General features: G+C 41.8%; 1 protein-coding gene across 8 annotated transcripts; it reads right to left on the bottom strand.

Moving 5' to 3' along the window:
* cacnb1 (calcium channel, voltage-dependent, beta 1 subunit) lies at nt 1-27,960 on the bottom strand. Of its 8 annotated transcripts, none has more exons than XM_028987860.1 (15): nt 27,655-27,959; nt 22,634-22,720; nt 13,988-14,107; nt 13,767-13,889; nt 13,539-13,675; nt 12,933-13,000; nt 12,330-12,481; nt 10,243-10,323; nt 10,087-10,145; nt 9,895-10,004; nt 9,627-9,635; nt 3,727-3,878; nt 3,504-3,599; nt 2,707-2,892; nt 1-1,298 (listed from the first exon to the last, which is right to left on the bottom strand). In XM_028987860.1, the coding sequence occupies exons 1-15, from the start codon at nt 27,745-27,747 to the stop codon at nt 777-779; spliced, it is 1,995 nt and encodes a 664-aa protein (XP_028843693.1). In that variant the 5' UTR covers nt 27,748-27,959; the 3' UTR covers nt 1-776. The 8 variants fall into 8 exon arrangements, with proteins under 8 accessions (XP_028843693.1, XP_028843695.1, XP_028843694.1 ...); XM_028987862.1 differs by lacking the exon at nt 12,330-12,481 and adding an exon at nt 11,899-11,927 and having other exon boundaries at nt 27,655-27,958; XM_028987861.1 differs by lacking the exon at nt 9,627-9,635.
* Nucleotides 27,961-27,967: the final 7 nt, after the last annotated feature.

Raw genomic sequence — 27,967 nt, 5'->3', positions numbered from 1 at the left:
TCAGCAAACAAACCAGCAACAGTAAATTCATTGAGGACAACAGACAGTGTAGCGGGTGCGGACTTTGTGGCACTTGTGATAGGCGAGTGTAATGCTGCTTGAAGTGATTAGAGACGTGTACAGGATCCTCCTAAAAACACACATGAAGACAATACGGTGAAATACTTTAGGCACAGGACTACCCTCTCAATATTACCCGCTGTTCGCAGGAACATACAGCAGCAAGGACTCTATCTTATAAACATGTTCATACATCACGTTGGTGGAAATTATTATAATAAATGTAAGAGTCTATAGTGATGTGGGAGGAGATCTAAAATCATATGAAACATTCCATCCACGCTCCCACTCAGACAGTTATGCTAGCGCAAACCAGACTTTCAGGCAGACACCCACGTGACATTGTGATACGTGATGACACTGTCTCTACATACATATTAAAATCCTCCTGCAGCGAGTTATATTCATGCACAAATAAAAAAAAAAACAGTGAAACCAAACCTAATAATAAAAAGTAAGATTTGGTTGGATAAATAAACACGATTCTCTCGAGCTGAATGACAGTGTTGTGATATGTACAGCATGAGTCTCTATGATCTGTATGAATTTGATTACATGTTGCCTGTGCTTTATAGCAATGGCATTGAACTGCATGTTAATCTGTTGTGGTTGTAAACAGATTTTCTGATTGGCACAACAATACGGTGTCTTAGTCCCTTTTTTCTATATTTTTTTGATATATCTTCCACCATTTCCTGACCCCTCCTTTTCCTCCATCAGCGGATGTACACATCCCTGCTCCATTCCTCCTGGTTTTGGTTCCGGACAGACCCACCCTCTGCAGGGGGCTGGCAGTATCGCTCCCTTAGCTTGCTCCGCCCATGGTGTTGCTGAGTGGCTGGTGCCTGGGCGTGGTTGAGGTTTTCCTGGTCTGGTTCCGCCCCCTCGTCCTCCCAGGAGGCCTGGCGAGGAGTGTGGTGGCCAGCGCTCAAGCGGGCGCGGTATGGATCTGGCTCCTCGTAAGGATCTGTTTCCATGTCAATGCAGGAGTCCCCTGCCTCTGTGTAGGCAGAGTCTCGGCTGCCCTGTGTCTCCGAATCAAAGGTGTCTTGTCGCGACAGGCCTCTCCCGCCCCCGAGCGATTGGCTGCGTGTAGAGTGAAGGTACGTGTGTTGCTGCTGTAGAAGCTGCTTCCCACCACCGTCACACTGGTAGTCACGGAGACCACCGCCGCCTGCCCCATACTCGGACAGAGGCCCCTCCCTCTTCTGCTGTCCATGCACCAGGTATGGCCCTTGCTGCAAGCCACGCCCACACCGAACAGCAGCCAATCAACATGCAGAAACACAAATAGCAAAGCAGGCCAGACAGCAAGTTAGTGTGAGTTTGAGTAGAAAGGCATCAACAGTATAGACCTCAAACCATGAAAGGTTAATTGTTTTCATCAATGTGCTCTCTTGTTATACAGGATAAAACACAACAGGACACGAATGCAATCTGAATTCAAACCACAGGTTCAGGAACAGAAAGAAACAAGGAGAGAGGAAGGTGAGCCAGCCGCATGACTAGTTAAGTTTTTTGGCTGATTAATACCATTAAGCACTTGAGATGGGCAAATAATCATATTCCATAAGAATGTTTTTAGTGATAAATGTAATAATTGAGCGATTGGGCCACACTGATTGGCGGGCGTCAGGCTGTCGGGTCAGAGTTAGTAAGAATGAAAGAGTGATGTGTTGGAAACTAGATTTTGCAAATGGTAGCATGTAAAGCATTGTGAAATTATTTGCTGAAGTAGCTTAGATGCTATAATCACTTGTGAATCCAAAATCTGAACCAGCCTACCTGACAAAATGAGATCTTACAAATGCGTGTAAAATGTGGTCAGAGCCCAACTGTGTGTGGATCATTCTTAATTTATGAGCAGTAAGTGATCTCATCAGCAGATCATCAACTCAAGCCCTTTAATGTGAGCCTGGGGAGAGCTTGGTGCTATGGTGACAGGCTTACCGTCTCCCAGGCAACACCGGCTCTGGCACGGAAATGGAAGCGGAAGACTATTATGCCTTTCACCTCGGGCTTCACAGTCATGCATTTGTAGAGTAGCAAATGTATTTCCTTTTCCACACACATCTCACACGCATGCCATATGCCTCTGCGGTGGGGTGAAATAATGTTAGTGCAATGACAGATGACTGGTTTTCAGGGACGGTGTCATGGCAACATGGAGGCAAAGAGCAGCTGGTCTATGTTGCCAAGGCAATAAGAGAATGGGAAGGGGGGTGAGGGTGCATTGTTTGATGTGGTTGGAGGCGGAGATGATGCTAGAAGGTGTAACTGTGTGTCTAGTTTTGTAACAGGATTGTCAGGTTTGTGTTGTGTGCCTTAACCTAAATATTAAAAGTTAAAGCCGGGCATTGTCCGAGTGCACATATGACGGAGCACAAAGGAGGAGCTCGGGTGGAGGTCTGACAGGGATGGAACAGGAACAGAGGAAAGGAAGGTGTGGTCGAGATTTGGAGAGAATCATCCATCACCCTGGCAGAAAATGGACAGGGCATTTTGTTGCAGTGATTGGCTAACGCATCCGCCCTGTCTCATCTGAATGGTTCTTTAGAGGGCGTGTTCATCTTCCCGGCCCTCTTCTGTGGGCTGGACCCCCTCCCACAGCTCCAAGTTGCGTTTGAGGGAGGTCAGCACCTGTACCTGCAGGTTGGACACGGGCTCTGGGGACGCGGCCAGAGCCGCTGTCACCATCGTGCGGTTTAGCAGCGGGTTGGGGGGATTGCTGCTGGGGGGGTGAGTGGCCCTCCAGTATGCTTCTAGGTAGTCAGCCAGATGTTCACAGGCATCTTCCAGTTGGTTTTCGTCTAGAATGATGTCAAACATCTCCTAAAATAGAGACACGTGCACCATTAGCATTTTTGAAGTATTATGTTTCTTTCTTGAGATATTTTCTTTAAATCACAGCTTTTTTTTTTAGATCACAACACAACACAAGTTGTATAATAATTGGGATTAACTCTTTTGCAGTAGGGGCAGTGGTTGCTTGGGGGTAAGGAAGTGGACCCAACATCGGAAGGTTGCCGGTCCGTCCCTAACTGTCAAGGTGCCACTGAGGTCTCCTTGATCAAGGTACTGTCCCCACACACTGCTCCCGGGACGCTTTTCATGGCTGTCCACTGCTCACCAACGGTGATGGGTTAAATTCAGAGGGCAAATTTCATTGTGTCACCGTGTGCTCTGATGCAGTGTTTTACAATGACAATTACTTCACTTTCACAAACGAGGAGGCATGTCAAACCGTGGCATGTCTGTCAGGGTTAGACAGTTTCCATATTAATGTCCATCAGGCAAAAGCAGTGGAACAGGTCACATTTTACAAATTTCATGGTACTTGGTTCAGGGTGACAATTTCTTCTTGCCCTTGTTACCATGAGAGCATTCTATGCAATATTACCACTGTCCCATTCCTCTCTGTTGCTTAAACTTTTGGAACTCACAGGGGGACATTGCGCAAGTTTATCTGCTGCCACCATCTGGACATTGAGATGTTTGGCCTGAGATTTTCCTCTAGACTTAATCAGCCTCTGCAAAACCTGCAAGAAGAGAGAAGTGTGAGAGCAAGATTCTGAATCCCACACCAGGGCTTTGAGTAGTTTGTCCTGACATTACGGTTATCAGTTAGATGGAAAGACGAGTGCGGTGCGAATGTGAACCAGGCACCTTGGGGGAGGCAATCTTTATGTAGACAATGATAGGAGCCAAGGAGGTTTTAGCCAGCTGTGATGGGTGGTTTATGGTGTCAGCATCCAGAGCCACCAGCTGCAGTGTCCGAGCCAATTCAAAAATCCGCTCAATTTCACTCTGTACTTCAGCTAGAACACAGGAACAGAAGAAGGGGGTGATAAATAAATATACAAAACAAATGTGATTCTGAATCTGGACCCATATTACATATTTGTTAAACAAGTTAAATGGAACACACAATTTCATCATGTAAATCCATAGGTTAACAAACTGTGCATGCACTCACACAGATTTTAAATATACAGTAAATTTCTGCAACTCGAGGGAGCACACTCAGTATTAATAAAAACAAATGAACTGTTACAACATACCACACTGAATTGAGTAAAATGTCTTGACTGGGGCGCAACTGTTGACCTAGCCACACATACTTATGAATACGAAAAACCCTATCTGAAGTTATTAGTAATTTATTAAAATTCAGATGTGCTTTCTAACTTGCTGTGGATTATCAATTTTAGATTAGTCATGAAATAATGAATGTAATAGACATAGTCAGAAAAATAATGATTTGATCCCCAACAAAGAAATGATCAGTCTCTAATTTTAATGGTAGGTTTATTTGAACAGTGAGAGAAACAAAAAATGAAATTTCTGTCCCCAAGGTGTATTTTATACAGGTACGTATCCTCGCTTCCTATGGCATTACAGATGAGTGGACCTTTAAAATGGCCCCGTCAGCTTGCAGCTGCCATGTCTGCCATGCAGACGGAGAATCGGGCCACCCAGCTCCAGGACTGCCAGCTGCAGCAGGGGTTGCGCCTGCAAAACATGAACATCACTGCAGCAGCGATGTGGCCTCCACGGGCTCCACCCATGGAAGCAGGTTCCGGCGCAAGCCACTCCCCCGTGCATCCACCTGTGCCGAACGGAGCTCCAGCTGGATGCAGCAGCATGGCTGTACTTCACCTATGAGTCCCTGACTGATGACGAGAAGATTCCGGCGGTCACCAGCCGGCTGGAGGAGGAGGCATTGCTCTGAATGACCTCCCTGTGGCAGCATGATGACCTGGTGCTCTTATGCTACTTTTGAACAGATGTTCTGTGCTGTTTTTGACCGTGCACATCGCCTGTGTCCTTTAGTTTGTTCCTTATCAAGAAGGATGGGGTTCTTCAACCATGCATAGACTACCGCAAGTAGTGGCATTCCGTCCACATTGGAGGTGTTTATGTATCTTGTCATGCCCTGCAGTCTCAATAATGTCCCTGCTTTTTTCCCCAGGGCATTATGAACAACCACAGAAGCTGCGGTGGACAGCAGATGCACAGTGGGAAGGTGCACCATCGTACCTCAGAGCCCTTATTATACTTTCGCACTGCACCTCGCATTCTCCGACCCTCCAGTCCAGCTCGCCTGGTCCCTCCGACTTCTGAAGGTACGAGGAACACACCCGTCTAGACTCTTCTCTGTCTTGGCCCCTAGGTGGTGGAATGAACTTCCCCTCGAGGTCAGAACAGCACAGTCGCTGAGTATTTTCAGACAGCAGCTTGTGACCTTTCTCTTCAGAGAATACATAGACTAACTAGTAACTTTCTTATAGTCTGAAAAATTACAACAGAGTGAATAAAATGACTGTATTCATAGTTGTGGTCCTACTGAACCAGAACTGATTACTTTCATTGATGGTCCCCTGAAAGCAAATTGTAAGTTGCTCTAAACAAGGGTGTCTGCTGTAAATGCTGTAAATGTGAAATGTTAAAAAATAATTTAACTAGCCATAATAAAAATAAAAATAACAGACCCTAGCAACCACGTAGTAACCAAAAATCCTTAGCAACACTGTCCTACAACGCATCACAAACCGGCCACTTTATTAGGAACGTCTGCTGCTGTGGCCAATGCCCAGACACACCTAATTCTAGTTATATAACTTTCCTTCTTTCTTTAAACAAGTAATATGTTTCGAGTTTTTGGAACAAATAACCTAACAACCGGCCGCACAAACATTGCAGTTGGTATTTGGACATAATTTTTTAAAACTCCAGTTTCACGTTGCCGGGTGACAAATGCTTTAATAATTTTGACACTGTGTTTTTTTCACAGTTTTGAAAAAACGTGTCTTACTGCCGAGAAGAACAACAGTGCTGCTTTGTTTTTGTGTCGCAGGTGATAGAAAACCATTAAACTGTGCACAGGATGCTGCCTCAAAATCTGTCCTGGCCATCTGGCTCCCGTTTTCACTCACTTTTTCAAGCTGTGTGAAGCCCCCTTCTTCTGGGTCCCCAAGAAACCCTCCATCACTGGACTAAATCACTACAGGCCTGTTGCTCTAACATCTGTGGTCAAAAAAAATCTTTGAACATCGGGCGTTGGCATGCCTGAAGAATCTTACAGGAGACCTGCTAGACCTCTTGGGACAGTGGTGGCCTAGCGGTTAAGAAAGTGGCCCCCTAATCAGAAGGTTGTTCGAATCCGGATCCACTGAGGTGCCACCGAGCAAAGCACCGTCCCCACACACTGCTCCCCGGGCGCCTGTCATGGCTGCCCACTGCTCACCAAGGGTGATGGTTAAAATTATAGGACCACATTGTGCTGCACTGTGTGCTGTGCTGCAGTGTATCACAATGACAATCACCTCACTTTCACTTTCAAACAGGTTGGTGGATGGTGCAGTAAACATGGGAATGTGTTACATCCTGCAATATTGATCACAACACCATTGTTTCCCAATCTCCTCTCATCCAGCACTGGTGCCCCTCAGGGATGTGTCCTCTCCCCACTGCCCTCCTCCCTCTACAGAAATTACTGCATGGACCTCCATGGTCCCAAGTCTTAAACTCTGTAGAACTCAAGTATGCAGATGACACCACAGTCATTGGACTCATTCAAGATGGTGAAAAGTGTGTGTATCGACAGGAGGTTGAAAGGCTGGTGGTATGGTGATGACAAAACAATCTGGAGCATAACACACTCAAAACTGTGGAGATGACAGTGATCTTCTTGCAGGGGCAGTGGTGGCTTAGCGGTTGAGGAAACGGCCCCGTAATCAGAAGGTTGCCAATCAGAATGTACCACTGAGGTGCCACAGAGCAAAGCACCGTCCCCACACACTGCTCCCCGGGCGCCTGTCATGGCTGCCCACTGCTCACCAAGGGTGATGGTTAAAAGCAGAGGACAAATTTTGTTGTGTCACCGTGTGCTGTAGTGTTTTCCAATGACAATCACGTCACTTTCACTTCTCCCCTCACCAAATCTGGTAGCCCTGTGTCAACTTTGAAGACATTGGCTACCACCGTTTCCCAAGACTTGAACTGGGATCCTCAAAAAGGCCCAGCAAAGGATTTACTTTTTGAGGCAACCGAAGAAGTATCATCTTCCACAGAAGCTACTGATGTAGTTCTGCACTGCAGTCATTGAATCTGTCCTCTGCTACTACATCATAGTCTGGAACAACCTGCAATGGGCTGTACGAACTAGAGCAATAATCGTTGGCGAGACCCTGCTTTCCGTCCCATACACCCTGGACACAACTTCCCCCGTCCGGCTAATCTACCAAAATCTGTTCCATATCCAGTGCTATTTGGTCTACACTCCATACTGTTGTTATTGCACTTTATGTATATCATGTTGTGTGTATATATATAGGATACAGGTCCTTCTAAAAAAATTAGCATATTGTGATTAAGTTCATTATTTCCTGTAATGTACTGATATACATTAGACTTTCATATATTTTAGATTCATTATACACAACTGAAGGTAGATCAAGCCTTTTATAGTTTTAATATTGATCGTTTTGGCATACAGCTCATGAAAACCCAACATTCCTATCTAAAAAATTAGCATATTTCATCCGACCAATAAAAAAATAAAGGTTTTTAAAAAAGTCAACCTTCAAATAATCATGTTCAGTTATGCACTCAATACTTGGTCGGGAATCCTTTTGCAGAAATGACTGCTTCAATGCGGCGTGGCATGGAGGCAATCAGCCTGTGGCACTGCTGAGGTGTTATGGAGGCCCAGAATGCTTCGATAGCGTCCTTAAGCTCATCCAGAGTGTTGGGTCTTGCGTCTCTCAACTTTCTCTTCACAATATCCCACAGATTCTCTATGGGGTTCAGGTCAGGAGAGTTGGCAGGCCAATTGAGCACAGTAATACCATGGTCAGTAAACCATTTACCACTGGTTTTGGCACTGTGAGCAGGTGCCAGGTTGTGCTGAAAAAATGAAATCTTCATCTCCATAAAGCTTTTCAGCAGATGGAAGCATGAAGTGCTCCAACATCTCCTGAGAGCTAGCTGCATTGACCCTGCCCTTGATAAAACACAGTGGACCAACACCAGCAGCTGACATGGCACCCCAGACCATCACTGACTGTGGGTACTTGACACTGGACTTCAGGCATTTTGGCATTTCCCTCTGCCCAGTCTTCCTCCAGACTCTGGCACCTTGATTTCCGAATGACATGCAAAATTTGCTTTCATTTCTCTGTAGCCCAGGTCAGACGCTTCTGCCGCTGTTTCTGGTTCAAAAGTGGCTTGACCTGGGGAACGCGGCACCTGTAGCCCATTTCCTGCACACGCCTGTGCACGGTGGCTCTGGATGTTTCTACTCCAGACTCAGCCCACTGCTTCCGCAGGTCCCCCAAGGTCTGGAATCGGTCCTTCTCCACAATCTTCCTCAGGGTCCGGTCACCTCTTCTCGTTGTGCAGCGTTTTCTGCCACACTTTCTCCTTCCCACAGACTTCCCACTGAGGTGCCTTGATACAGCACTCTGGGAACAGCCTATTTGTTCAGAAATTTCTTTCTGTGTCTTACCCTCTTGCTTGAGGTGTCAATGATGGCCTTCTGGACAGCAGTCAGGTCGCCAGTCTTACCCATGAATGCGGTTTTGAGTAATGAACCAGGCTGGGAGTTTTTAAAAGCCTCAGGAATCTTTTGCAGGTGTTTAGAGTTAATTAGTTGATTCGGATGATTAGGTTAATACCTCGTTTAGAGAACCTTTTCATGATATGCTCATTTTTTTAGATATGATGATATGAGCTGTATGCCAAAATCATCAATATATACGAAAGTCTAATGTTTACAGGAAATAATGAACTTTTATCACAATATGCAATTTTTTTAGAAGGACCTGTATAATATAGTATATATTGCTCTCTACTCTATGTGTTTTTTTGTCCTCTTTTTCTCAAGAGACACTAACTGCTGGTACCAAATTCCTTGTTTAAGTGCTTACAGACTTGGTCTGATAAGACGAGACACTTGAATTACTAAATGTACTTTAGTTGCTGTTCAGTGACCATAAAGGAGCATTTAGTTGGTGAAATGATTTATGTAACTGAGTAGTTTAAATATGAGTGCTATCGTTGTCTTTACTGTAATACATGATCCTCTTGGTTTATGTAATAGGGAAACGTGGGTTTTGGCAGCATTTGTAAACATTTACCGAATTACAGAAACATGGACAGAAAAATAGACACGGTTTTCTATGGCTGACTTAATTTAAATTTCCTTCCTTCCCTTCCCCACCATTTTGTGTTCTGCACAAAAACAAAATTAGGAAGACACCATGTCTTAAACAGGTTTGTGTATCTAATAGCACACATGCCTAGTGTCAGGTTGAAAATACTGGGCTGAACATATGCTAATGTTACACTTCAGAACTGAATTCTAAACTCACAAATCAGGGTTATTGGCTATAATTTTCTTATTCTCACTTATTCTAACTCTTATTCTCTTGTTCACACAAGCATTAGGACGAGGAGTGTTAAAGAACGGACAAAAAGGACAGGCAGGCAGGTGGATGAAAACAGAAAAACAAATATGGAAGAAAGAGGAGGTTCATCTCCTGCAGGAATGGGAAGATACATACCCAGTACATCTGTGGTGGTGGGAGACAGAGTGGGAGCACATGGTGGGAGGAGAAGGTGGGTGTTAAACAAAAAATATTGGATGAAGGAAAGAGAAGAGGGTTGATCAGACAGGGTAAGACACACTGAAAGTAAGAGGAAATCCTTCAGGGAGCATCCAGATTGATTTAAAGAAGTTATCTAATCTAATTTACTCTATAAGGTTAACATGTTGGACCTATTCTTGTGTGGGCATGAGTGAGTGTATATGCTGTAGTGTGTTCCACTCACCCAGGCTGGACCTGGTATTAGAACGTTCTATGATGGTATGTTTACTTGGGTTGTTAAGGACTGAGCGCTTGGCCAATGAGATATCCGCTGTCACCCGGGTGATAGATATTCTAGAACAAAGGAAGCACCCATTATGACTTCAACAAATTGAAAGCCTTTATGACATTACACTTCGTGCTAGCTGATACCGACCTGCCTTCAAATTTGTGCTTGAGGAAGTCAAACAGAGCTTTTTGCATCATATCTGTCACCTGCGAAAAGGCATACAGTTATAGATGAAGATGCCATCTGTCTTATTACTATTATATCACATATTCATTCATCAAAATAGTTAAATGTTTGACTTACTTCATAGCCTTTAAGTGAAGGTCCCACCAGTATGATAGGTCTCATGGATGGCACCACATCATAGGGTGGAACATGTTCCATCTAATAAACATTAGCGTATTAATTTCACAGAAGGACCAACAGATACATACATGCACACCCACAAATATTGACAGTTGGAAAGAACAGAAAAAGCCATGACTTTTCATCTGAATGCTTTGAAATAAATGTCACATCTGAAACCGTATCTGTTATTTGTGTCTGATTATTTTTGACATGTTGTAGATGTATTTGAGATACAGGATCATCTGTTCAATTAAATGTCCACTGCCATCCTGGAATACATTGGTTCCTTACTGCTTGACCATTCTTTTTTGTCTCGTATTGCTAATTTATTAAACAAATTATAAATGTCTCTGTGTAAAAATCTGGAGTAAGCATGGGTGGGTTTCTGTGTAATTGGAGCATGCATGGTGCATGGTGTGATATTTATGGTTCGGAAAAGAATCTTTCAACTACAGAATGGCCAGCACATTTGAGAGTGGGAGAGAGAGAGGATGGTAGAGTGCACACTCCTCCGCAGCTGGGTCTGTTATGTAAAAACTCTGCTTCCCTGCTGTCATATTCAACAGCGTCAACCACAAAAGTGTTATGTGAAAGCCATCAGTGTTTACTAGATTCACATAAGCATATATTTTCATGTATTGGAGTGAAAAAGTACAAGAAAAAAAAGAAAACGTACAGATGTAAACATAAATACAGTCAGTCCATAATGACCAGAGGTGGGTAGAGTAGCCGAAACTTTTACTCAAGTATGAGTACAAAAGTATATAGTGATAAATATAAGACTACTCAAGTACTGAGTAAATGTTGGATTTAGAAAAAAAAAATCTAAATATGTTAATTCTGGTATTTCCCAATGATAAAATTAACAATAATAACTTATTAAAGTAGTACTTAATTGACTAAATCTGAGCATACAAAACTATCTTATATGTGCTATTTATATGTGTTAGCATTGATATATTAAATAAAACAGCTAAATTATGCTAATTCCTTCCTCTTCAGAAAATGTATAGAGGTCTACTTTCCTTTCCTTTAGCAAAATATTTTAAAACGTTTAAAGGGTTGACATGAAAGTCTGGAATTCTTCCCTTTTTTGTAACCTCGCATCTGCTATTTATAATTCCGTGTCTGTGCAGTGTGACGAGTTTTTTGCCGCTATGCCGCCACGGCATGCGTTTGGTCATGTGACTGCTTGGTGGAACAGTGTTGTGATTATTGTTCCTACGTCTGACAAATAAAGCATATCTAATAAATGGAATAAATCGTTTAAAAAAAGGAACGAGTCGAGTGTTGCACAATGTAGTGAAGGAAGAGTAGACTTTCAAATTCACAAATGTACTCAAGTAAAAGTAAAAAGTACGGCGTTGTAAACGCTACTCTTAGACGTACATATTTTTTAAAAAGTTATGTTACTCAAGTAAATGTAACTCAGTACTACCCAGCTCTGATGACCTAATAGACAGATATTAGAACCATAGTAAGGCTCAGTTACATAACCACTGTCAGCAACACCTAGGCAGCACGACGATGAGACATCCAACCACCGACAGTAAAATGAAGCACAGGGACATGGAAACCGAAAGGTTAGAGGTCACTGCTGAAGCAACTCACCGACTTCTGTTTCTGTTTGGTGGGGCCGCCTAGCATTCGGCACACAACCCCCCCATATGAGAGCACAAATGAACAAACAGACAGAAGCACAGAACACAGCATGTGTTGTTAATAACAGATGGTTACTGCATCAGAGGCTAACTGGGAGAAGAGACACTCCCTGAATTAGCATAGGCTTCCAAAGAGGGACAGAGGGAGACATTTTTGCAGGAGTCTTGGTGCAAAATCAGGTCCAATTGATTCCTTTCCCAGTCTGCTCAACACACACACATACACACGGGCTTGCACACAGGCCTGCTGACCACATCACCATGGAAACAGGTGGTGTGGAGCGCTGAGTTAGTTGTGTTTGGGTTGTTATTCACAAGGTGGGGTCAGCAGCAGAGGAGTCTTCAGCCGTGCTCTGGGTCAGGACTGGTTGCCATGGTTACCTTCTTAAAGAAGGGCAGGCGGGGGATGTTGGCCTGAGGGGACGTGACGCTGCCGGCCGCACCCCTGTGGAGGTCACGGGAGTCAGCCAATGGCTCTGTCTCCTCAGCTTCCAGATCCAACGCATCATCATACATTGTGGAGGAGAAATCAGCTAACAAGAGGATCGAGCGGGGAGAGAGGGAGGGATGTAGAAGAAGAACAAGGCAGAGGAGGACAGGACAGAATAGCAGGAAATAGGTTGAAATGAGCACAGGAAGGAAAAGAAAGGGAGAGGAAGAGAGGTGTGACGTTCCATTGAAAGAGAGATGGAAAGAACAAGCAGTGATAACAAAGCTGAATGAAGTGTGAAAAGACAGCAATAAAACCCAAAACCCAAAGCTTGTTGAAAGCCACAACTAAGGAATAGAGGATGAGGACAAGAGTATGAGAGAAGGAGACACAGATGGAATATCTACAAAAGTGCTTGGGGAGAAGAAAGCGGGTGTGCTGCTCTCATACACTTTCCATGAGATTCACTTGTGCTTTTCGGGACACCAGGGAAATTGTGTATTGACCCCTTTTGCTATCTACCCTGACTTCTGGAATATAAGGCCAGATCTTACCTGTGCCAGGTGGGGTGGGTCTCCGGGTCCCGGTGGCAACATCCAGACTGGAGCTTCCACCAGACTTACTGAGATGGAGAAGATAAAGAAAAAGATGTGACCGATTGAACAATACCAGGTTTTACTTGAATAACATATTACCTGTGAATACAAAGGTATTTACTATTATTAATATTAATCATTTATATCTTATGTTGAATCTATCATGCTGTATCCAGAACCATTAAATAAGCAAAACAATAGGAAAATAATGCATCAACGTTCACCGCATTATATTAATAACAATATACCATAGGGAACAGCCCTATTGTGACCGTCTTATGGCCTGCTGCCCATTATATTCTTGGTAAATAGTGAACTCGATCCAATGGCAATTGAATGAGCCCAACGTCTCCTGAGGTGTACAGAAGTATTTCTATCACTGTGTTACCACATGCCCATCTTGTCTTCATTTAACCACAAACACGGTGGGTGCACATGAAGTCACTTCTCTGGTCTTGGGAACTCCATGGAAACACAGACCATTTATAACTGTCCACTACTGCTTCTAATCTGCACGAAAATAATGGCAACCTGGATAGTGGCAATGCTGTTCCTAGCTAATACCTGGAGCTCAGTCTGTTCTGTCTCATCCTTTGTTCCTGCAGTAGACGAGTGTTCTCGAGCTTCACTGGACTGGGAATGAAGCCCACTTCACAGCCCTCCTTCACCAGACGGCCTATCCACCAGTCATTATTATATTTCTGCAAAAACACAAGAACATGCAAACACATCCTAATGAAATGTTGCCACATCCTTAACATGTAAACACTGGTTTTGAAGGCTTCTTCAGACCTCTTTGATGTGCAGGAAGTCTTTGGCTTCAAATGAAATGGCCATGCCCTGGACAGGAACGTCGTCGTTTGGACCCGAGTTATAGCCCACATTAGTTCTCACCGCAAAGGCCACTGGCTTTGTCTGCAGAGGGCAGTGGGGGGGGCGGTCAGTCCATTCCATCGCCACAAACCACCGGTATGTGGGATGTGATGTTAGATAAGAGGTGGAATGCAGGGTACCTTGGCTTTCTCCAGAGTAGCGAGAGCCTGCCTGTCAGCCTCTTTTCTCAGCGCCTCCGGATCTTCCTCCAGTGAAACATCTGAGTCAGAGGGGCGACTGGTGTACGAGTCCGCAGAGCCCTGAAGGAGGGAAATTTTCAGGGCCGGTCACCACTTTGTGTGTGTGTTTGTGTGTGTGTGAGTAAAGTGTAAGTGCATATTTATATAAGCATCCCACAGTTCTGTGCTATTTTTCCAACTCTGTCTCTCTCATGTTCAGGTGCTGTTAGACATTCTTTGTCTGTGGGTGGTGGGGACGGTATGTGGACAGCTGAGTGGAATGACTCACTGGCTAAGAGAGACGGAAGAATTTAAAATAGAGGTGAGAATGAGCCGAGATAGCATCCACCTGATGCAGTGACTAATTTTTACCAGATTCTCATTAATACATGTGCAGCGACAAATATACTGTTAAAGTGTTGCTGCTGAATGTCGATTCATTATTTTCAGCGTCTAAGACAAGCAGCACTAGAGGTACGTGACTAATACATTTCAAAATCATTTCAATATTTCAAGTAAATTGTAGAATTGCATAAAATCATGATTCCACTCCATTCCACTGACTAGGAGAAATGTGCATTTTTGTGTGTCAGTTGCACATTTGCCCAGTCAAAGAAAGAAAGACTTTACATAAACCGTGTAAAAAAAGGTAAATTACAATGGGAAGTGACATTTAAACGAAATCACAGCAAGGTGCTATTTGGTATTTTTGCGTCCATAACGTGTAACCACATTGCATAGAATCACCAAAATCTTGATGATTACAGTGGGGGAATAATTTGATCTCTTGCTAAAGTTTTCCCACTAACAAAGAAATTATCAGCCTATAATTTCAATGGTAGTGAGAGACATAACAATAATAAAAAAAAATCCAATCAGAACTTTCATGAATGAAATAAGTGTTTGATCCCTTTTGCAAAATGTACTTTAGAACTTTTGTTGGACGTCAGATGTTTCTATCAGGTATTTCAGGAAGGAATTTGGTCCCACTTCTCTGCAGAGGCTCTCCAAGCCATTTTCATGTTCTTAGCCAAGATTTGATGGTACATGGCCTCATCCATCCGCCCTTAATGTGTCCATCTCTATGTTTGATGGTGGTGATGGTGTTCACACCATTCTCATTATCATTGGAACTCCACAAGGTGAGATCTTGTGTGGAGCTCCAGACCAAGGAAGATTATCAGTTATTGTATGGTTCTTCCAATTGTGAACAATCACACCAACTATTGTCACCTTCTCACCCAGCTGCTTGGTCATGATCTTGTTGCCCATTCCAACCCAGTGTAGGTCCACAATCTTGTCCCTGACATCCATGGACAGCTTTTTGGTCTTTTCCATGGTGCAAAGTTTGGAATTTGGATAGACTGGTTGCTATTATGGACCAGTGTCTTTTATACAGGTAACGAGTTGAGAAGCTCCCAATGTCAGATTCTTACCTGTATAAAATACAGCTGTTAATCAGAAATCTGTCAGATTGATAGGGGATCAAATACTTATTTTGTTCATAAAAATGCTAATTAATTTCTACCTATTTTGAAATGCATTATTTTGGATTTTTTTTATTGTTCTGTCTCTCACTGTTCAAATAAACCTACTACTGAAATTATAGGCCGATCAAGTAGGCAAACTTACAAAACCAGCAGGGGATCAAATAATCATTTGCCCCACTGTATACGCATAATAATATATAATGATAAATACATTTATAAAGAATAATTTAATAACTTAATGCAAAATTATTTTGAGCCTGCATACCTTACTTATAGCCAGACAGCAAGCACCATCTAAATCCCTTATTATTTCATTTTAAACCTTTTGAACATAAACCAGGGTTTTGTGGATATCCAGTACACTTTGGTGACATCAGGAAACATTGTGTCTGGATATAAATCAGTAAAATCAGGTAAACTGGGGCTTTAATTATATTTGTCAAGCGGAATAAAATCTCTAACCCCCAGCAGTAGAGCATCATTGCAGAAATAAACAGAAGCCAAAGATGTTTGAGCCAGTAGACAATTCTCAATTCAAAAAAGTACTAAAAGTACATGAGGTAACAAAGTAAAGAAGTGATAGAAGGTACAAGTTCTAGGTCAGGAGTCTTCAAGACACAAAGGAGTTGTTCTCATGGTGGTTGGAAGCTCATTACGTCACAGATGAGGAGAGCCTAAACTGGGACTGCCTTGTGTATAGGGTCAGCAATGCCAGGTGCCAGACCTTCCATGGAGGAACATATTGGTCTGGATTGAGTATAATCCTTTATCATTTATTTATAGTGGTTGGTGCAGAATTAGAAGTCAAAAGTGACTTGAATGTGATTCAGCGGCCATGGGAAGCCAACAGAGGTCTATGAAGGCGGGAGATAACTGTAGCCTGTACCATGAGCCTCTAGGTTGTTCCTGGGTATCACATTCCCGCCTGGTTTTGTACTTTTACTTTTGCATTTACAATGTGTGTTACAATGTGTGTTATTTATATGTACAATTTCTTATCTATTTCTCACTCATTTGTTTTGCTCGTTGTGTTGAAAACCACCCAATCTGGCATCACTGCTCTGAGCTACTGTCAACTTGTCACACAAAACTGATGTAATGGATGCAAAGGTTCTCAGTAAATCAGCAGTTTTCTCTAGGCAGAAAGGTATCTGTACTAGGCAGATATTTCCTGAGTCAATGCAGTTGTCTATAAAGAGCCTGCCCTTTACAAATAATAGAAATATTATTCTCTGGTCTAGATGTCAAGAGATGCCGAAATAAGACATCACAACAGATGGCAACCCTCAGATAACTGACTTCCATTTCAGATTTGGGTGTAATAACATTTAATACAGTTTTTATTAAACAGCCGTCCACACTATTTTCAACGTAACACACAACCAACAATCAGATCAGAAAACAGAAGTAACTTCAGTTTGAACATACACTTTTTCTCAAATTTCCCTATAGAAACTCACATTAGAAATATAAAAATTGAACTACAAACCACAAACACAATCAGAAGAAAATCAAAACCTCGAGAAAAAACACTGATTTTACATTGTTGTCCAAAATTAACAACTAGTAAAAGTAACCATAGTCCTGTAGGCTTGGGCATACAGAAAACACCCAAAAAGGGCTCCTGCGCCTGGGAAAAGATCTGTGTGAGCTGTGCCGGAGGGCTAATTAAAACCTGATGCCTCCCTGCAGCTGCCCACCCAAAATGGGGAGACGGCATAGGGGACAGAGAGGAACAGGAAACAGGCTTGGGACTTTTCCCAAATTTCCAACACAACACTTCAAAGACTTAGTGAGTCTGTTCTTTAACATGCGCTAAAAGCACGCAAACACAGAGTTAGTCTGCCTTACCACAACGGGTCTGTGAATCGGCACTTTCATTTCCATGGCTCACACTCGCCACCGTAACCGGGGCACACGGCTGAGTCCACACAATCCAAGTGTGGGAATGTTAGTGTGTGTGTGTGTGTGTGTCACAGGAGAGTCTGTGTGTGTGTGTCGGGACCAACACAGAGAACGAGTACTACTGTGAGTATGTGCATATCTGTGTGTGCTCGTCTAGCGTCACACTCCCCACTGTACGAGAACCTGAACCCTCTAAAAGAGCAGAGAAAGGCAAAGACCGAGAGAGAGAGATAAATAGGTAAATGGAAATAGCAGAGAGAGAGAGAGAGAGAGAGAGAGAGATGAGCAGGGGTGGGGACAGGGGTGGGGACGGGAGTGGGGCCTCGGCTCAGGTTACAGGACTTGCGCTACATACGCAGACTCACAGAGTAAATTTAGCAACGCCAGGCATCTCCATCTCTACTCCTAACCACGAGCCCCCATCCCCTCTGCTCCACAATCGTTTCTCTGCCTGTCCAGGTTATTATATTTAGCTGAAGCCTGTTGGACAGGCAACCCTTTGATAAACATTCCATGGGTCCATTTTGCTTTTCAAGAGCCTGAAGCTCTCTTTTTTTCTAATACAATAATGACAACTGGCATACTGGTATTAGAACATTCCCTCCACTGACTTCCTGTAGCTACCCCACATCAGATTCTAACAACAGCAGCACCCTCCTACCTCAGATCTCTCGTCACACCTAGCTCTGCACCTTACTCTCTCAGATCCCGTAGCACAGGCAATAAAGGCAAATGCTAAGAGCGGCAGAAATGGAGGAATAAAATATATATATATTCAAAAACATTATTTATGTTAAAGGTATCATAGGAAAAGAAAAGGCCCACGTGATTCTACCTGTTTAGTAAAGCCTATTAAGCAATAGAAGTAATAATGGACGATTTTCTACATGATAAATTAGATATTTTGATTACACAAGTTACTTTATCCCCATAACTAGTGGTTATAAGTATGAAAAAGTGTGACATGTCGTGCCTTACTACTGGGCACTTCAATATAAAGTTATGATAAAAGCCCTAGAAGCAGTTGCCATGTGATGCATGACAAACACAAAACTTCTCTCACTCACTTCCACAATACGATTCTGTCAACTCTATAAGCATTCAGACAAAACTATTGCACCAATTCATACAATGTGGTGCATTGTATGAATAATTTATTTAAGCCTGATGCACTATTCAATATAATATATACAGGGTATATATACACTGAACTTTGAATGTCTGGGTTATGATAATAATTTGCTTTGAATTTAATTGAAATTAGTAAGAATTTACGATGTGAGAGGTAACCCTGTTTCAAAAGTCTGCAAAACCATCAGTTCTTAACATAAATCAAAATTAAAAGCCTTCCCTTTCAGGAAATACTATAAACAGGACTCTTCTGTATATTGATTTTTAAAAATGGCTGTGTTTTGAGTTACTACGCTAATGGGTCCTAGTGAAACGAACCAGGCATTGTCAAGGGTAGACATTTTAAAGCACGTCTGTAAGTCGCCAAATGCTGTAAATGTAAATGCTGGAGATACTCCAATCCTGTACTCTCGCATCACAATCTCTTTTTTTGTCAAAGTCTCTCAGATCTTTTCACTCTACAACGTCTTCTTATTCCAACAGAGATGCCAGAAATCAGAATAATTCACTACATTTGTCTGTGGATTTATGTTGTAGTTTATCTGTATAATACAAATCAGATCATGAATACGCACTACTATATGCCTACTTTACCCAAGGATAATTTTGAATGAATCATCACCAGGGATGTCATCTGGCCATCCTTGTGCCTCTCTTTCTTAAGTCATGCTTTCTTTCCATCTTTCTCAAACACTATACAGAAGAAAGAGATCGTCAATGATGTATAGATAAATGTGTGAAAAACTGTGAATCAGCAAGTATGTTCATTTCACGGTGGCCAGACATGGCGAGAAAAGAGGACGATTTAACACACAAGACAAGGGAACACATCACTCAACAAAAACCTGAGTGAACAGACATGAACAGGACAGGACTGGGCCCAAGTGAAAATTCTCCAAACCAGTGTGTTTCTGTTGGATTTTTAAATCAGAGAACATATTTAGTGGCTCGCAGAGTTCACGCCCAACAAGCACTACCTGTATATGCACTTGTGTGTGTGGATTTAATATCCACACACGTGCAGAAAAGTTATCTATTCATTTATCTATCATATCTATCAGTCTCATACAGACACATAGCAACTGCTCCTCTCCCTACAGCGCTGCACACGCCATGGAGATTCAATGGCCGCGTTGCCATGGAAACCAGGCCAGTGTACCAGCTTCACTGTGTCTGTGCATCTGTCTGTGTGTGTGTGTGTTGTGTTTATATGCGTACGTGTTAGTGTGTGTGTATGAGGGGCTCTGAACTGCTGCTGAAGAAGCCGCACAACTAAACAGTTCCATATTTCCATATGAAGTATTCCTCAATATTTTAACATAGTAAAAAAATATTAGTAAAAGAATCGAGAAGGTGCATATTCTGGACATCAAGGGAAATGTCTGATTCAACCTGCATGACACGTCCAATGAGAGACGGCACCAGCAGAAAAAAAGCGATATTTGATGGTGCACCTGTGGCTGTGTTTTGGTAGGAGGGAAATAATAACCTTTCAATCCATCACAGGGGTTAAAATCCCACCGTTCTGAGCGTTCTGAGGCACAGGGGGAGGCATTTTAATGTGACTCCTGATTCCGTTGGGTAAATGTCAGGCATCAGGGGTGAGGAAGGGAGATTTTGGGAACGGAGGACACATTTCAGTGTGACACAGGTATCATGTCAACATGAAGAGGATGTATCTAAGAGACAAGTTCTATTGGAGAAGAGGCCCATTGGGAATAATATAAATAATAATAATAATAACAATACATTTTATTTCAGGATGCAGAAGAAAAAATAAAACAATGAATTAAAAAAATGTCTCCTTGTGAGATGATTTAGCATTAATATGAGTTCCCCCAGCCTGTCTATGGTCCTGCAGTGGCTAGAAATGCCGGTAGGTGTAAAGAGTGGTTTGGACATTCTGCTTCACCGTTCAGAGAGTGGCAGGATCAGGAATTTGTCCAATTATGTCGTCATAAGGGGAAAGGTTACCTCCTGTTTTTCAAGCTTTGTCCACCCATTAAAGAAGGTAAATCAGTTTAAAAAGATGAGTTTTGTGCCTTGACTTAAATAAGGGAAAAGAATCTAAATTCCAGATCCAAGGAGCAGAGCGGCTGAAAGCGCTGTTCTCCATAGTGATAAGACGGGCAGAAGGAACAGTGAGATGAGGAGTGGTAGAGGAAGATCCGAGCGAGCGGGACGGAGTGGTGATATGAAGCAGATCACAAAGATAAAGAGGATCAAGGTTATGGATGCACTTAGACGTGAGAATGTATGCGTGATGCAGGGAACACAGAAACACTAGTTATGGGGCTAGTCCGCCGTCCCTTTTGTGCATCATACAATATGTTTCTGCTGTGAGTGACAGTTGTATGCAAAATCTCATTTAGACAAATCAGATAAATTTTTGGCGAAAACATAGGGACATAACACATAGGAACTAGAATACTGCATTCAAAAAATAAATAAATAAAACTTGGTGGGGGTGCTGTGGGGCTGTGTAGCTAGTGTATGTATAAAGAAACAGAGGACTATCTTATTTATATAATAGTGTTTTAAATAGTGTTTGAAAAATATAACATAATGAATTTATTTTGTAATAATTACAAAAACTACTATCTTTATTTGGAATTTTGGGAAATTAATCTAATCTAATTGGCTTCAAACAGTTAGGTCTGTTATCCTGCATCTGTCCATTCAGAACAGGGTCATGGTGACAGGGAAACCAGTGTCAGAATAATTCTCACAATGGTTGATCATTTTAGTTATGGGCTTCATCATGCCTGATGCTGGATTACCTGAGAATTCAGACCATCACAGTCTCAGGCTGGGTCAACACTCAAAACGCTCTTTGGAAACAAAAGCAACTACCACAGAAAATGATGTGAACGTGTAAATGATCCTTGTTGTCCTTGTTTTACCTGCGCTGTGTCATCAATGCAATATCTCTTTTATCTCTTTTATATATTAATCCTTGTAGGCTGTCTTAATGTGAGGTGATTAAAACTGTAGTTTTTAATACATTTTGTTATGCAACCTGGGAAGTGACATCTATGACACCAATATACTACTATAACCACATATTTCAGTATCGGTCGTACAGTGCAACCGTCTGCCGCTGTTTCTATTTGTTTTTCTCCGAGACACGGAATCAAGCACCCAGACTACTGGCAGACCCCAGTGAAGATACCAGCAGATAAATCCTGGTTCCTGACAACTGCTAAACAAGGACATACCATGAAACAAACCAGAGGGTCACCACAGCCACCACCACCGTTACAACTACAGCTTCTAGACCATGACACTGACTACATCCTGGACTTCTCCAACCCTACAACTGTAGGACTTATTATTATATCATCACCAGCCCTGCACTGACACCATTTGCAGGCTCACTCTACCCTGGAAGGGGTTATTTTGTGTGGAGTTTTTCCTTGTGTGCAGAAGGGTCAAGTGTGGGGTGTGTCAACTGTAGGGCCTGTCAAAGCCCATTGAGACATACTGTATGTGATTTTGGGCTATATAAGAAATAAATGTTGTTGTTGATAAAAATGTCCCATTCTCTTGACCATACAGTGAGATAATCATGTCATCTTTTCTACCATTTCATTTTGAATCTGCGCACAATGAGAGCGAGGAGGAGAATGTAGAACACAGTAATCAAGACGAACATCAAAATGACAAATCAACAGTGTCTGCACTTGTAGAATCCATTATCAAGAGTCCTGTAAGCATATAGATCACACCCATTCCATAATTGTATTTGAGCATCAATAATTAACATTCAACAGCATCACGTGCCTACAGCTATGGGTGTGATCATATCCACAGATATCCCATGCATTACAGCACATGAGAATGTTATATTCAAGGTTTTACATTCTAGGAATATTTTCTGTACATTGGGTTGAAAATAATATTGATAAGATCATAACACATCAGCAATATTACATGACACACATCCTTATCAATGTCTACATTACTTATCAGTATAATCATTTTAGACATTTTAGTTTGTATAAAATAGGTTATATGTTATTTGTTATATGAAATGCCCGTTTCAGCAAGATCTGGAGCCAGGTCTGTACCGTAGTCTTACCTGCCTGACGAAGCTGTTGGAGGTGGTATCTGAGGAGGTGCTACCATCTGAGCGTTTAAACCGGCTCTTTTTTTTGGCATACTTGCCCTGCAAGAGACAGAAAGATGGTGAGAAAAAGTCAGTGAAGAAATGATAAAATGCTATATATTTATTTACATGCGTACATTAAAAGTCCCATTTTGTGCTAGATTTTCTGTCAGTTTACAACATTTAAAAGCTCTATATGATAACTGCAACTTACATTTTTTTCTGTTCTTCTTGTTTTTGAGATTTACTGAACTTTTAAATTATTTTATACGAATGCAGTACATACGTAGCTGTTATATCTGCGTGAGGGTGGTCATTAAATACTTCTATGCATCTGGAGCTCACAAGAACCAAAACTGCATTTGTTGAACAATAGAAATGGCCAGTTTGCCTTGGGTGGGGTTCACTGTGGCATTAGTGGGCACCCGGCCTTGTCACTATGGAGACAGGCACAGGTCTAATTGAATTTGGTGGCAATCAGGAACGGATGCAACAGGACGTTCTATTGCAACAGGATGATGTACACACATGCTATTCTGTCTCTCATATACATCACAAAATACACAAACTGTGGGTATTGGAAGCATTTGTATATGATATCCGGCCATTCAAGGTACCTAACCCTAACCCTTAGTCAAGGTCTCGGGGATAATGTCAAGGAGATGAAAAGGACAACAAGTAGGACTGTCCCACCTCTGATACCTGCATGCATATTCAGTTTATACCGCTGTGTGATTAGTATTATGATGCTTGGTTGACTGTGCCCAGTTAGATGTGTGCAAGACATCATACATTTTATTAAAGCAGACATTAATATGGTCACATGATATGTAACCAAATAATCATTTTACCAAATGGGGAAAACATTAACTTCAACTCGCCCCCTTCTGAACTGTCCTATAGTGACAGAGGACATGATGCCATGGCAGTGCACCAACAGTTATTGATGCATAAGAATGAAGCTCACGACACACCCAATATGCTTACATTAACTTTTTGCACTAATGTCAAGATGCTATACAAATGAGGTTAATGTTATCTTGATAATAAACATATATGCATTGTATTGCTTTCTGGGTATAGTTTTTATTTCTTATTTTTATTTAAATAATGTGATTTCTGATTTTGGTGTGGGTGTGATATTCAAATGACCTTTTTTCATTGTTCTTTTCTGTTGGACTAGAGAACCAATCAAACCCACACAAGCTGTCATATTCACACAACACATCACACACACTCAAAGCCTACATAAGTGGTAAAATCCACATCACGCCCTCCCACTCAAGTCTATCTATAGCGAAAAGCCCAGAAGAGCACAGGATGTTCTCACTGTACCAAAGACTAGTGCTGGATTTAGAAACAATTTACTGTAAAATTTAATAGAAACAACAGAGAAGTCTAATGGAATTGTTTTATAGAAGTGTAGATGCGGGTAAATTAATGGTTAAAACTGGTAAAAAAAATTACAGATCAAATTACAAATCACAGTTATTTTGATACACCGCTAGCGGTGCACACAACAAAATGTGTCCTCTGCAATTAACCCATCACTTTGATGAGCAGTGCGCAGCCATGAAATTGTGCGGAGATGGTATCTTGCTCAGTGGCACCTCAGTAGCACCTTGGCGGTTCGGGATTTGAAATGACCACCTTCAGATTACAGGTTTATTTCCTTACCTGCTAGGCTACCACTGCCCCATATGTTTAGATTTACATTTACATTTACGCCATTTATCAGATGCCCTTATCCAGAGCGAGTGTGTTACCCACTAGGCTACTACCACCCTATAGAGGATGATGATGCATTTTTGAAACAGCCATTAAGTTTGATGTTCTAATTTTTATTGTTCCACAGAATATAAATCATGGGAAACAATTTACCTTAAAAGACTCCATCAGGGTTTTTTGCCTCGACTGGTTGTGAATGTTATGAATTCTCTAGAAAAATTAATGACATTCAATAGTGTTCCACCAGAATGTTGCATGCTGTATAAAATGGCGTAACGGGAAATGATAGAGGGACATTGGCCCCAGCCAATTGGCGTGCAGTGGCCATCTAGTATAAATAGGTCCTGAGAAGCAGATGAGAGTGTTTTTTGTGAAGAGTCGGTGTCCAAGACATCAAAGTTGAGTTTTAGATTTTGCGACAATCCGTGTTCTGTGATTTGCCAGTAAAGGCTAAGTTAAACAGTATTCCTGTTGTGTTGTCCCTTTCCACGCCAAGACAGCAATGTCAGTACACCCTTAGAACTACCCAGCAGCCATTATAAGGAAAAGGTACACACAACAAAAGTTTACCCCTATTTCCAGAACACTGTGCAGAACACTGGAGACTGTTGTGCACAATCCTTGGCAGACATTTTTTTTGGTAAATGAGTAATCAGTCACACTGATTACAGTAAAACTGATTATGTTTGAGTGACACAAAATGTAGGAAGTGCTGCGATATGTCAAAATTGCAAAAAAGTTGTGATTAAACAAAAGTGCAAAATTTTTTGTGCCATTGGGGCAGTGGTGGCCTAGCGGTTAAAGAAGTAGCTCCCCGGGCACCTGTCATGGCTGCCCACTGCTCACTAAGGGTGAAAAGCAGAGGACACATTTTGTTGTTGTCACCGTGTGCTGTGCTGCAATGTATCACACTGACAATCACTTAACTTTTTTTTTTTTTGGAATTTGCATGGATTGTTTGCGATTTCAACATGACTGGTAAAATACCACTTTTGGTAATAATGACTGATACACTGTAATACTGACTGTTACACTGATAGCACACCGTCTCCTGTAATAATGTCTGATACATTGTAACTCTGTTACACTGATAACACACCACCTCCTGTAATAATGTCTGATACACTGTAACTTACATTTACATTTAAGGCATTTGGCAGACGCCCTTATACAGAGCGACGTACAACGTGCTTTCAAGTTACCATCGATGAAGAGATCAATTCTGGTTCACTAGGACCCCAACTATGAATACAATCTTTTTATTCACTCTGTTGTAGATTCTGTACACAAGTTTGACAATAAGAAAGTTACAAGTTAATCTAAATATTCTTTAAAAAAGAAGGTCTTGAGCTGTCGTTTGAAAATACTCAGTGACTGAGCTGTTCTGACCTCGAGGGGAAGTTCATTCCACCACCGAGGGGCCAAGACGGAGAAGAGTCTAGATGAATGTTTTACCTTTAGCAATGGAGGGACCAGGCGAGCAGTACTGGAGGCTCGGAGAATACGAAGTGCAGTGCGAGGTGTAATATGTAACTCTGTTACACTGATAACACACCACCTCCTGTAATAATGTCTGAACACTGTAACACTGACTGTAATACTGATAACATACCGTCTCCTGTAATAATGTCTGATACACTGTAACACTGACTGTTACACTGATAACACACCGCCTCCTGTAATAATGTCTGATACATTGTAACACCGACTGTAATACTGATAACATACCGCCTCCTGAAACAATGTCTGATACATTGTAAAACTGACTGTAATACTGATAACATAACGCTTCCTGTAATAATGTCTGATACACTGTTACACCGACTCATACACTGATAACACATCACCTCCTGTAATAATGTCTGATACATTGTAACACTGACTGTATTACTGATGACATACCATTTCCTGTAATAATGCCTGATACACTGTAACACTGACCGTAATACTGATAACATACCGTCTCCTTTAATAATGTCTGATACACTGTTACACTGACTCTTATACTGATAACACACGGCCTCCTGTAATAATATCTGATACATTGTAACACAGACTGTAATACTGATAACATACCGCCTCCTGTAATAATTTCTGATACATTGTAACACTGACTGCAATACTGATAACACATCACCTCCTGTAATAATGACTGATACATTGTAAGACTGACTGTATTACTGATAACACAATGTCTCATGTAATAATGTTTGAAACACTGTTACACTGACTGTAATACTGACAACACACCGTCTCCTGTAATAATGTCTGATACACTGTTACACTGACTCTTATACTGATAACACACGGCCTCCTGTAATAATGTCTGATACATTGTAACACAGACTGTAATACTGATAACATACCGCCTCCTGTAATAATTTCTGATACATTGTAACACCGACTGTAATACTGATAACACACCGCCTCCTGTAATAATGTCTGATACACTGTTACACCAACTCTTATACTGATAACACACCATCTCCTGTAATAATGTCTGATACATTCTAACACTGACCGTAATACTGATAACATACCGTCTCCTTTAATAATGTCTGATACACTGTTACACCGACTCTTATACTGATAACACACCGCCTCCTGTAATAATATCTGATACATTGTAACACTGACTGTAATACTGATAACACACCGTCTCCTGTAATAATGTCTAATACACTGTTACACTGACTCTTATACTGATAACACACCGCCTCCTGTAATAATATCTGATACATTGTAACACTGACTGTAATACTGATAACACACCGTCTCCTGTAATAATGTCTAATACACTGTAACACTGACTCTTATACTGATAACACACCGCCTCCTGTAATAATATCTGATACATTGTAACACTGACTGTAATTCTGATAACACACCGTCTCCTGTAATAATATCTGATACATTGTAACACTGACTGTAATTCTGATAACACACCGCCTCCTGTAATAATATCTGATACATTGTAACACTGACTGTAATACTGATAACACACCGTCTCCTGTAATAATGTCTAATACACTGTTACACTGACTCTTATACTGATAACACACCGCCTCCTGTAATAATATCTGATACATTGTAACACTGACTGTAATTCTGATAACACACCGTCTCCTGTAATAATGTCTGATACACTGTTACACCGACTGTTACACTGATAACATATCGCCTCCTGTTACCTGTTGACTGATAACATACACTCATCCTGCCTCCTGTAATGACTTCTTTTTTTGCATTTGATTTTGTTCTCTTACCTGGCCGTGCGAGCTTGGTTGGTCGAACATGTCCATTTGAATCTCCTGGGTTGAGGTGGAAGGTGTTCTGGACATACTACTTTTCTGGACCATTGATTTTCTTTTTCAGTTTTGATATTATTTCATATACTGTTAGAAGCCATCGATGAGCTCATTGTCGATGGAGATGAAACGGGGAACGACTCCCCTTGCTGTTCCTCGTCCTCCTTTCTTCTCTCTCCGCCTCCCAGCTGCGCCCCAGCCTCCCGTGGGACCGCGCTTTACCCCGCACACACAATACCGCGCTTCTCCGCTCAGCGCGTCCAGCTGCTAA

This window comes from Denticeps clupeoides, chromosome 7 (assembly GCF_900700375.1).
Source record: "Denticeps clupeoides chromosome 7, fDenClu1.1, whole genome shotgun sequence".
NCBI classification, from domain to species: Eukaryota; Metazoa; Chordata; class Actinopteri; order Clupeiformes; family Denticipitidae; genus Denticeps; species Denticeps clupeoides.
This window is presented reverse-complemented; position numbering and strand designations above follow the sequence as displayed.

Coding starts and splice junctions, on each gene's coding strand:
- cacnb1 (XM_028987860.1), bottom strand. CDS start 27,747: ATGGTCCAGAAAAGTAGTATGTCCAGAACACCTTCCACCTCAACCCAG. Junction 14,108..22,633: donor CCAACAGCTTCGTCAGGCAG/GTAAGACTACGG, acceptor TCCCTCCTTCAG/GGCTCTGCGGACTCGTACAC. Junction 13,001..13,538: donor CAGAACAGACTGAGCTCCAG/GTATTAGCTAGG, acceptor TCTCCATCTCAG/TAAGTCTGGTGGAAGCTCCA.